Source organism: Anabrus simplex, chromosome 2 (genome assembly GCF_040414725.1).
Source record: "Anabrus simplex isolate iqAnaSimp1 chromosome 2, ASM4041472v1, whole genome shotgun sequence".
NCBI lineage: Eukaryota > Metazoa > Arthropoda > Insecta > Orthoptera > Tettigoniidae > Anabrus > Anabrus simplex.
The window spans coordinates 213,552,833-213,565,042 of record NC_090266.1 but is presented as its reverse complement, the minus strand read 5'-3'; the positions used below and the strand labels follow the sequence as shown (position 1 = coordinate 213,565,042).

The window sequence follows — 12,210 nt, the reverse complement described above, 5'->3', positions numbered from 1 at the left end:
GAATTAATGTTGATTTATAGATTGCTAGGGACCTGAAAAATTAGCATCTATTTGTTTCAAAATTAGCATCTATTTGCAAAGTTAAAATAATCACATGGTATTATTAATTTTAACGATTCCAAGTTTATGAAGTCCAATTATTGTCCTTGGTTCACACACAATACAAAATCATTGTTCAAACAAAAGCATTGACAGTACTTCGGCATTGCTTTTTTTTTCAAATTGCACCATCTATCTGTAACCACTGTGTTGTAATGAGACAACATGCGCTCGCTATCTACATTGTTCGTTGGGGTCCACAACAACTCAAGACAGTATTTAGCAAATATGCTGAACTCTGTCTGAACTGCAGTTAATGAAAGCATAACATAACATTTTTCACTTTCTTTCATCTGGGTTTGAATTGCATGTTTCACAGAACAGTAACCAGACCAGATATAATTTCGTGAGACATCTGTTACTCCAAACAATTTCTCAAGCTCATCTAATTTATCAGTGTTATTCAAAATTACTTTTTTTTTGGATACAAAGCTTGAGAAATTATCACAAAATGCTTATGGTTGGGGTCTTTAGCTTTCAATGTGGCTAGCTTGCACTATGAAGAATGAGCAGCTTTGACAAATGTGTCTCTACATGCAGCCTGCTGTAGAGGAGTGAGCTTAATCAAAGCATCATTAGTTGCCGCAGAAAAATTCCCCTCACAAATTAAGGTAAAACTGGTGTCAAGGTTATGCAGTTTGGGGTAAAGGAGATGAGAGGTAGTATACAGAGACCCTTCAAGTTCAGTAAGGAGGTCAACCAATCCAGCTGCATGATCTGTGACAAAAAAAAAACATGTGGGAGTGAAGCCTATTCACTTCTTGGTCACTCAGATCAGTCAGGTACTTCATACCACAGTTGTTGATGTCTTTCATGTCAGACATCTTGAAAAATGTAACATCAGTAAAGTAAGCACTCAGATAGAAGACAGCCTGATACCAGGTATTCCATAGGGTTATGACAGGTGCAGAAAAAAGCTTTGCTTCCTTTGAAGCACCATACTTTGATTTTAAGAATTGTAAATAATTATATTTTCGCTTTCTTGTGTTCAAAAATGCTGACTTGACCATCACAACCACATTATTTAAATCTGTCACCACTGCGACCCAACTATTGCCAACCAAGCTGATCTTATGTGCCCAGCACTGTACATGCATTACATGATCCCCTATGACCACACTTAATGTTTCATAACACCGGGTCATGTACGGGGCACTGTCACTAACAAACACTGTAACTGCATCATATGGTTCACTATAACTGCGCAGAGCTTCTAAAACAGCACAAGAGCAGTTTGTAGCATTTCCTGCATCAAGATAGTTCACAGAAACAACGTGCAGCTCTCTTTTCGATCCAACTGGGACTTGGAATATGATAAAAACACAACGGTCCATTCTATCTGTAGTTTCATCAGAGTATGTTGATGTTCTTCCCCACTAGAGCCTCTGCTATTCTTTTCTGGTGGTCAGATGCAACTTCTAGAAAGGAAGAAAGACCTCAAATTATAACAAAATATTTTAAAATTATTGGATCAATTGGGTACGGGTAAGATAGTTTGATATTGAAATCGCACTCAAATTTGGTATCCTTCAATTTTGCGCATGGTTTCGATGTCATAATTCCTAAACCATACCCGATCAATGAAATCGAAACTTACCCGGTAAATATACTTCACGTAGAGTTCTCACACATGGCAGCTCTTCATTTGAAAACTCGGTGATCCAGGCTCTTGGCTCTTTGCTTTCCAGCTTTCCCAGAGGTATATTTGCTTCGGCAAATACTTCAACTGTGCGTTTCAAGAAGTTATCTCCGGAAATTTTTCACCTTTTACAACTATCTAACTGTGTAAGCACAGAAGATTGCTTTCTTTGAGACGTAGTAGCAGCAGGGATTGAACTTTCGTTATCGTGTTGCTTACCCACGTGTTTTTCAGATTTAACATGTTTCACAATGCTATCCTTTTTTCCACACCCAACTCAGCGAATACAATACTTGCAAAACACTGTCGCTGAATCTGTGGCATATAAACCATCCTTTGCAAATTGCCGAGCCCTTTCGTGCGCAGTTTTTGTCGTGCGCCCCATAACCTAAACAATAGCTCGACTTTCTACTCTTCACTAGTTTCAATTTTGAACAACAGGAAAACAACTCCTCATCTATCTCGTTATTTCCGTGACACCTGATTTACATTTCGATAATCGATACAGATCTTATTACCCCTGCTATTCCCATTGTAAATATCGATTAAAGTCAGAAAGCAGCAATCGATGGGCTACTTTCCTTCATCGATCAGAACGGTCGAAAGATTTATGCGTCATATTTTGAGTATTTGTGATGATTTTGCCAAAATAGGTTGTTTTCGCCAGTAAAATAGCACATTTTCGTAGAATCCGCACCAAAATTGCATATTCATACTAATTTCGCATTTTGGGTCACAATTCGCATTTTGTTGCACTTCTTATGCGTAAAAATTGTTTTATTCCACAATAGAATTACCGTAGGCTTGGATTCGGTACAAGATTCAGAAATTTGCATTTATCGCAAATGCAATTTTTTTCAGGTCCCTATCGATTGCTGAACTTCTAAGTGGCTGAGCAACCTTATCCCAGACTTTGAGCTGTATTTTGAATCCTGACCAATGCCTTCAGGAACGTCTTAAATGAAAAGTCGTGTTCCTGTGTTACACAGTCTGAAAACCTGGAGGTCACGGCTGCGATCACTATAAAAGTCTGCTGCTTGCTTTTGAACTTTCCTGTACTTTTTCAGTGTACCCTTTAATGTTTCATTTATAATTTAATGGCTTCTGGTTACTTGATAAATAAGTTTGTTTTGTTTTTTTTCAGCAAGAAAAGGAGGAGCTTAGGAACAAATTACGTGATGCTGAAATGGCCAGGAGACAGGCTGAAGAGTCTGAAAGAAGAAAAGACCGCCTTCTGAATGAGAAGAGTCAGTCACTGTCTCAAATGAGGTATAATTTCAGCATTGTAACATTTAAACTCTTGCTGTTTTGTTATATTGACTTAAGTGTGTTGAGACTCCACTTCCACATACTATAAGAGCAAAAAAAGAACAGTTAGGACAAAATGAGGAGGTTCAGAGCATAAGTTTTGAGCAAGTAATGAAAATGAGATTAAGAATTCAAGGAACATTAAATAATGCATTATTATTGCCTGAAGAGTGGAAGTTTTGTAAGTATACTCATTCATGCGTGTGATCCAATTTTGGCAGTTGTAAGAGAAGTTTCCAGTATATTGAGGGCTACCTATGTACCTTGGAGGGGATGCAGTAACTACCATATTTACCCCTGTATTAGACCTCTCTTGGCTTTTTGAGACGTAGAAAATGAAAATAAATCTCGCATAAAAGACCCCTAACGTAATTCGTCAGAGAAGAACGATTCCGCTTCGAAGTGGGTAGAAGCCTCATGAAGCTATATCACACAAATTTGTGAACAGTTTCGTCCATACGACCCACACAATGAAAACACTTGTCGTAATCATGCGGTACATCTGTGTTTCGTATTTAAGAAATGTCTGCCTCCGTAGCGTAGGCCTACTGCAACTTTGATAACGTCGCACAAATAGGTGAATAGTTTTGTGTCCGACCCGCACATAACAAGCACGCATCATTCATGTATATATGTCTCTGTTTTGTAGTTAAGAATGTCCACGAGCGTAATGGTTAACATAATTAGCTGCTGTTCTCGGGAGCCTGAGTTCAATTCCCAGTACTGTATTGCCAGAGATATACGGTTGGCAGGAAGGTTTATTTGCAGTAAAAATGGTACAAGCAATTCCCTTCCACTGGGGGCTTGTCTAAAAAAGAACTGCACCAACTCGGGATGAAGAAAAGTTTACTTTAGTTCAAAAATATTCACGGTTATTGCTAGGTCTGTTAACCCATTCGCCTCACATTTAAATACCATAGGAGTTCACTAAGAAATCACATTTAAATACCGCTCTACGGCCATCGTCGTCACACTATTATTTAGAAAATCATACAAAACCAACCAGTAAATATTCCTTTCTGAAAATTTGCATGCATGATAACAAAGTAATAAACTTACCAGTGCAGCTATTTTAGTATGTCTGCTGGGTGTGGTACACCTCAGAACATTCTTCTAAGTGAAGAGCTACGCCACATTTTTTGGACTGCCAGCAACTTTTGCTTCTTTTACCCCGGCTGTAGCACACAACACACCTCCTTGTGACTTCTGATTTCTTCTCTGTAGGGGGAATACACATGGGAAAGTGGGCCCATGATTTAGCTTGTAATCTGGTTGGGGTGGTACTCGCTGAAGGTCGACCTCGAACCGAGTACTCCAGCAAATGAACAGTCTCTAGTAGCTGCTGTGCAATACCAGTTCGGAAGTCCATGTAGCTCGTCTTTCTGTTAGCAGCGATCTTGTGATACACAGTGAAGGAATTGAAAATACACATATTTAGGGGGTAAAATAATATTTTCCTATACCCTTTCACTGTGCGCCGCATGACGGGGAAGAGAGCTGTAACCTGATCCTGAAAGTCAACACCACCCTTCTGATATTCAAGGCCACACTTGGGCTTTATCACTTCTTCCCTCGGGGTTTGTCCTCTCTTTCGTCGGAGTTTGCCTGTCCCTGTCATGTCAGCTCATTTGTGTTTAGTGGTGAGAAAGCAAACATCCTTGTTATCTTTCCACTTCACACACAACATACTGTTGGCAGCCCACGTCTCATACTCTCGACGTTTTAGTTTTGTCGTACTGATATCGCGAGGCATGTCTTTTTGGTTCTGTCTAACAGTTCCAATTACATTCATCTGCTTGTCGTGTAGCCTTTTGAATAAATCTGGGGAAGAATACCAGTTATCTAAAAACAATGTATGTCCTCGGCCTAACAAGGGTTCACACATGTTGAGCACAACGTTTGTACTTGCTGGCAGACTTGGATCCGTTACATCATCACCTACATAAATTTTGAAAGACAGACAGTAGCCAGAACTTGATTCACAAATTTTGTAAATTTTTATTCCAAACCTAGAACGTTTAGACCTATTACACTGGACATATGAAAGGCGGCCTCTAAATTTCATTAGACTTTCATCTAGAGCAATGTCCTGTGAAGGAAAATTTAATTCTGAAAATTTGGAGCAGAAATGTTGTATTATAGGCCTAATCTTTCTTAGTTTGTCACTACTATCGATTTGTTCGTCAACAAAATGTAAAAATCGTGAAATTATAATAAATCTTCCCCTACTCATGGTTTCACGAAAAATAGGAGTGTTTATACACCTGTTTTTACTCCAGTATAACTATTCTTGATTTTCGCACTTGTGACATTAGTATAACTAACGTAAAATATGCCCTAATTTCGTCGGGTGTAGTCTCAAACCATTTGTCATCGTCTTTCAACTTTTTTCTGTCAGGATTGCTCAACTGTTTTGCTGCATATGAATTTGTCTCGACAGATATTTTGTCAAACAAAGGGTTCATGTATTCACAAAAAACAGAGTTCAGATAGTGGCTGCATTTCAAACTTTTTCAGTAAGTTTTCACTAACCCCACTGTATTCACTAAACTTTTGTACAACAGGTTTATTGTCACTTTTTGTCCAGTTCCAGTCAGTCAAGTTAGTCTGTGCCGAGGTACGAGCTCGTTTGGAAAGACTCGGCACACCGTCGTTATTTGCATAACTTTCCGTGTCATCAGAACTGTTATACGCATCGCTAGTATTCGAACTAAGGACTTCAGAGTCTATTTCGTTGTCACAAACATCACTGCCTTCAATATCACTCTCTAAAACACTATCTATTAGCTTCCGTATTCCTTCCTCATCAACATCAGCACATCTGCTTGACGCCGTGATGGCAACTGACAGGAGCGAAATTATATGAAAAAAGATTATCTTATCTCTCGTTCCGGAAGTGTGTGAGAACCTGGTGAAAAGGAAAAATCCGAAGCCACATGTAAACTTCAGCTCGGAATGCATACAAGTGGCGTCTGTGGGATAGTAACTGAACTACATGGATTGATGTACAGCTGTGCATCGCCGCGAGCAGAGCTCGTCATTTGATTCATATGCCACGAATAACTATGACGAGCTAGGGTCGTCAAATGATGCGATTGGGTTAATATACGCAAGCGAGATCATTAACAAAGTGATCGTTTAATATCTCATAACTCGGACCAATATAGGGTTTTTTGGAAGAGAAGTAGCCTTAAAATGTGATAAAAACTATCCCTTCACAATTGTTTTACTCACTAATGTACGTAACAAATATAATAATAATAATAATAATAATAATAATAATAATAATAATAATGCTTTTTTATGGCCCCAGTTACTTTCAACGATTTTCAGAGACTCCAAACAAAACATACTAGGGTTTGCGTTAATAAAAAATGAGAAACAACGAATGTACGAAATTAAACATTATGATAATGAAACGCATTACCGCCACACCTGCAGATATCCATAAATGCGGCAAACTTTCCTATTATTTATTTTTATTCTTCCCGTCATTAATTTTTTGGCACTATTCCGGGCGATAGCATACCTAACCTAAACAATGTGGTTTCTCTTATCTCACTTACAGCTATTTTGGTAAATCCTGATGTGATAAACATAGAGAACAAGCATGAAATATACTTTAAAATAAAGGCAGAAACACACTGTCACTTCTACTGAACGCTCTCTGAGCTGAGTCAGCGTGGGGGGGGGGGGGTTGATTATGTCACTGCATGCGGCTTGAAGACAGGAAATGCACTGTCCTCACGTTCACAGATCGTAGTATAATTCATCCGGTGGTAAGCTACAATAGTACATCTAGTTCATTGGATTCTGATGATCTTTTAATTGCTTGTGAGGTTTCCTGTTGCCATGAGTACTGCCTGTCCCAAACGACTGTGGATACATGAAAGTAATTTGCGGTGAATACCACAATTTAGTAAGGGAGCTAAATGGTCATCCAGAAAGATTTCAGATGTACTTCACGCTGAACAAAGATGAATTCAACTACTTACATAATCTCATCAAGGATGAAATTGTTGGCTGAAATACGCTCTGCATTTGCAACTGATTCGGAGGAATCCTACACAGGCTTTTCAGATATGAGAAAATTTTAAAAATTCCTTGAACTCGCTTGAAGGCTCTGCGCAATGGCAATTACCAACAGTTTGTCGAGGAAGAATAAATTGAACGAAGAAGAAAAGAACTGTACGGTAGTGAATGGTTCATACAATAAATATTTATTCACCGATCTCTAATTCAACAGGGTAATTTGTATTTGTAATTTGTGTAGTATATCATTTATTATTATGTCCGGCTCCGTGGCTAAATCGTTAGCTTGCCGGCCTTTGCTCACAGGGGTCCCGGGTTCGATTCCTGGCAGGGTCGTGAATTTTAACCATCTTTGGTTAATTTCGCTGGCACAGGAGCTGGGTGTATGTGTCGTCTTCATCATTTCATTCTCATCACAATGCGCAGGCCACCTACGGGCATCAAATCAAAAGACACTCCCAGCACTAAAAGCCATAAGTCATTTCATTTATTATTATTATTGGGATAATAAGTACAATTGTGGACTGTTTTCAACAACTGAATGCCTAGTAAAATTAGTACTGTGAGTGTGATTTTTATTAATTCCTTTCCTATTTTGTACAATGCCTCATGCCACATTTGCTGATTTCTATAGTTAATCAAACCTATGTCATACAGATTCTCATGCACCCGCACCATTTCAATTAACATTTCTTCCATATCGCTAAAAGAACCTTCTTCTATTCACACTTCACATCGCCAGATATGTGCTAGAGCAGAAAATTTTGCTCCACGTTAAGAGCGCTGTCACCAGATACTACGTCAGCCGACGTTAAGTCGTGACATCAGTGCAGTGTGATCACTCAACATTTCGTACAGTGTGGAAAAGGCATAGCACATCTTTGTTCACAAGTTCGATTGCGTCACGATACACCCGAACTCGCGTGAAGAGACAGTAGTGTGTTTCCGCCTTAAGGGTCTGGCTTTCAACAGCCGCAGTTGTCAAAAGAATGCTTCCAGTCACTATGTATTTCTGGTACATTCGGAAATACAACTCGTAACAAGCACTAGTTATCAGCTAGTGTTTTGGCACGCTTTCAACAACACTGCCTTATTCAGGAGGAGTGGCTTCTGCTACACATACACAAACTGGGAATATCAAGAGACCATCTCCAGAAACCATTTGGGAATAGCTTCACACAGTTAGGACTCTATAGTCGGGAACATAACTATTTTTAAATGGTTCAAAAAGACTGGACCTTGAATGCTCTCGGTCCCTATTGCAGTGCATGGCTGACAAGAGCACGAGATGGCAGTGAAGATGACGTCACTTGGAATGATGACACGCCGGTAGCTGGGAAGTTAGCGGTGCAAGACAAGTAAAATGAAAGCAATGATCAGGTTTACTGTCTGGTAGGCCTACTGCTCAATTGACAGACAAATGACTGGCCATTGAGTTATATCAGTATTGCATAATGATAATACAATACCCTTGTCCCTTTTCTCTATGGGGTTGAGTATGAAGTGAGACGAAATTTTGTAGAGAGTTCTTACGATCGTCCTGACATCGACCTCCTCAGAGGAATTAATGAGATGAAACGAATGACTCGATACTATGAGTAACTAAAACGGATTATATTTAATTTATATGTAGGGCTAAAAGTCGTGTTCACCAGTTATTGACCTTTTACTTTTTGAAATACTGCCTTCCAACGAAAATAGCCAGTATAACTCAAATACATTCATAAGTTCGTTAAAGAACAGTGTAGAATGTTTATATGTACAATTTATAGCTCTTTCTAGCCTAGAAATCATGTGTTCACGGCACAAAATTTGAGGTTATCGCATATTGGACCCCTTTTACATTTTTTTTTTTGCCATAAAAGTAGGGTAAAAAGGGGTCTAACACGCGAGTAAATACGGTATATCCTGAGGTTGTCTTCATAAATCTTAGTTGACCACTCGCTTGTAGAACAAAAACCACCTTAGCTTTTGCTGACCCATTTCAAATTCAACTCATTTCAACTCAATCACTACTGATCTGCATTTAGGGCAGTCACCCAGGTGGCAGATTCCCTATCTCTTGTTTTCCTAGCCTTTTCTTAAATGATCACAAAGAAATTGGAAAATTATTGAACATTTCCCTTGATAAGTTATTCCAATCCGTAACTACCCTTCCTATAAACAAATATTTGCCCCAATTTGTCCTCTGGAATTCGAACTTTATTTTCATATTGTGATCTTTCCTACTTTTAAAGACACCACTCTCACTTATTGGTCTGCTGATGTCCTCCCACGCCATCTCTCCACTGACAGCTTGGAACATACCACTTAATCGGGCAGCTCTTCTCCTTTCTCCCAAGTCTTCCCAGCCCAGACTTTGCAACATTTTTGTAACGCTACTCTCTTGTCAGAAATCGCTCAGAACAAATTGAGCTGCTTTTCTTTGGATTTTTTCCAGTTCTTGAATCAAGTAATCCTGGTGAGGGCCCCATACACTGGAACCATACTCTAGTTGGGGTCTTACCAGAGACTTATGTCCTTTCCTTTACACCCTTACTACAACCCCTAAATACCCTCATAACCATGTGCAGAGATCTGTACCCTTCATTAATAATCATATTTATGTGATTACCCCAATGAAGATCTTTCCTTATATTAACACCTAGGTACTTACAATGATCCCCAAAAGAAACTCTCACCCCATCAACACAGTAATTAAAACTTAGAGGACTTTTCCTATTTGTGAAACTCACAACCTGACTTTTAACCCCGTTTATCATACCATTGCCCACCGTCCATCTCACAACACTATCGAGGTCACCCTGCAGCCGCTCACAATCTTGTAACTTATTTATTACTCTGTACAAAATAACATCATGTGCAAACAGCCTTATCTCTGATAACACTTCTTTTGACATATCATTGATATATATAAGAAAACAAAGGTCCAATAATACTGCCTTGAGGAACTCCCCTCTTAATTATTACCGGGTCAGGTGAAGCTTCGCCTACTCTAATTCTCTGAGTTCTCTTTTCTAGAAATATAGCCACCCATTCGGTCACTCTTTTTTTCTAGTCCAATTGCACTCATTTTTGCCAGTAGTCTTCCATGATCTACCGGTACCCTAATAATATAAAAAATTCAAATTGGACAGCATACAGGCATGCAGTGTACAAATTCTACAAGAGAATACAGAGGCCGTAAGGTCCTCTGGGTTGAGTAGGGTTGGGACCAATAGTTACTTTCCAGTATCATGCTTCTGTGTATCCGTTACACTGTAGTATTAGGTTGGAGTATTATAATATAAAAGTAACATAATACAAGTTGCAGGTCAAATTTTGGGAGGAACATTCACTATACTTGTTGCCTATTGTAGATCTTAACTGCACCTTAGTTAAGTACGTATAAATAGTAGTACTAAATCTTCATCTCCCGTTCTTCTCTTCCACTTTCCCTTTCACCAGCTCATCACTAATGTTCTTCACTATTCCTGGAAAATATTCGCAATGATACATTTACACTCTGAGGACTGATACTTCAAAATCATTCTCAGTTCAAATATGGAACCTGTGAAAAATAAACACCAATAACAATTCGAAGCGGAAAGTTTTAAGACACTACTCAATAATATAAGTGTGTGCAAGAGTCGCCCCATACGGCTGTAGACTAATCGTAATGTAGATAACTTGCAGTAAACAATGAGCAGCTCGAGTCGGGTATGCATATCTGGACGGGACAAGGGAGGGGCGATAGGGGTAGGTAGAAGTAAGGCGTGTGGAGGGGATCTGGTGGGTGTGGACCACGAAATGAACATTGAGAGAACATGTTGCGTATAATATGTAGAATTAATCTTTTGTTTGGAATTTGAACATTTTTGAGAAATACTATAAGCTAATCAAAAAAATTGTTTTAATTCGTGGACATGTTGGCGTACCGCAGAGAATCTATTGTATCTCAATGGCATTAATATGTTCACCGTATCTTATCTTGAAGTTGCGCCCAGCTTGCCCGAGATAGGCGCTACCACAGTCATTGCACTGAAATCTATATACTCCTGATCTGAGATAAGGATTGGGTTTATTTATAGTGGCTGAATTATGTAACACCTCAGTACTCCCATTATCAGTACGAAAGGATATTTTTATTTCTTAAAGGTTCCACATTTGAACTGAGAAACATGGTTCCTGTTTAGATATTAAGGAGTTATTTATGTGTTTCTACCTCATAGTCCTTAGATATAGAAGAATTCCGCCATACCCAAATTTTATTCGGCACTATTCACGATTATTTTAAGATGACTCCGCTTTTTATGAACCGCAGTTGAATTAAGGTGTAAAAATGTTTTATAACACAAGATATTTTATTATTGTGAATCGCTCACCAAATTTATTGAGCTTACTACTGTATGTCCACAGGGACATGAATCAACTTGAGAACTGTTGTTCAGCATTCAGTATATGCTTGACTTGCAAGTCTTTAACTTGTTCAATAAGGTTTTATTATGTGTCATTGTTTTAATGTAGATTTCATAGGGTTTTTATATCACGCACAATTAAATATCTATCACGAGTTCTATATAATTTGCTTATTTTCCGATTTCTTTGTACAGCTGAGGATGACTCAAAAATGCGTCAAAACTAGTACTGAATATTATTAGAATGTTGTAATTACATATATAAATAATATTATTGTATTGAATAGGTGGACGTTAAGTTTATTCATTGCAGGTATTCTGATGCGGGAAAAACTCTAAAATTTTATTTATCTTGGTGTATCTTAATTAACCTAATTATAACAGTGAATTAGTAGTTGTACCAATTTTGTGAACTAAATATAAGTTATCTCACAGAGAACTTGAAAAATATTCAGTCCCAGAAGACACAACTGTTCTAAAAATATTCAGAATCTAATCGGTTAAAAATTATTATTATTATTATTATTATTATTATTATTATTATTATTATTATTATTATTATTATTATTATTGGTTACCTTCCTTCAGCGTGCTTCTAACGAACAGCTTCCCTTTAATTCAGTTCCTGTCCTCATAAATCCTATTGTATCTTTTGCTTATTGTCCACAACATGGAGTGAAACGCAAGATGCAGTTAACAAACGTTTTTGACGAGAAATACAGGCAAAAACTTATG

The 12,210-nt window shown here is 38.2% G+C and overlaps 1 protein-coding gene across 4 annotated transcripts in view; it reads left to right on the top strand.

Annotated features, from left to right (window-relative positions):
• Positions 1-12,210, top strand: part of LOC136864010 (uro-adherence factor A) — a 639,417-nt gene that overhangs the window by 528,627 nt on the left and 98,580 nt on the right. For all 4 annotated transcript variants that reach the window (XM_067140507.2, XM_067140506.2, XM_067140509.2 and 1 more), the window contains one exon: positions 2,883-3,007. In XM_067140507.2, the coding sequence (XP_066996608.2) occupies positions 2,883-3,007 (125 nt within the window). The remainder of the gene's footprint in view (positions 1-2,882; positions 3,008-12,210) is intronic.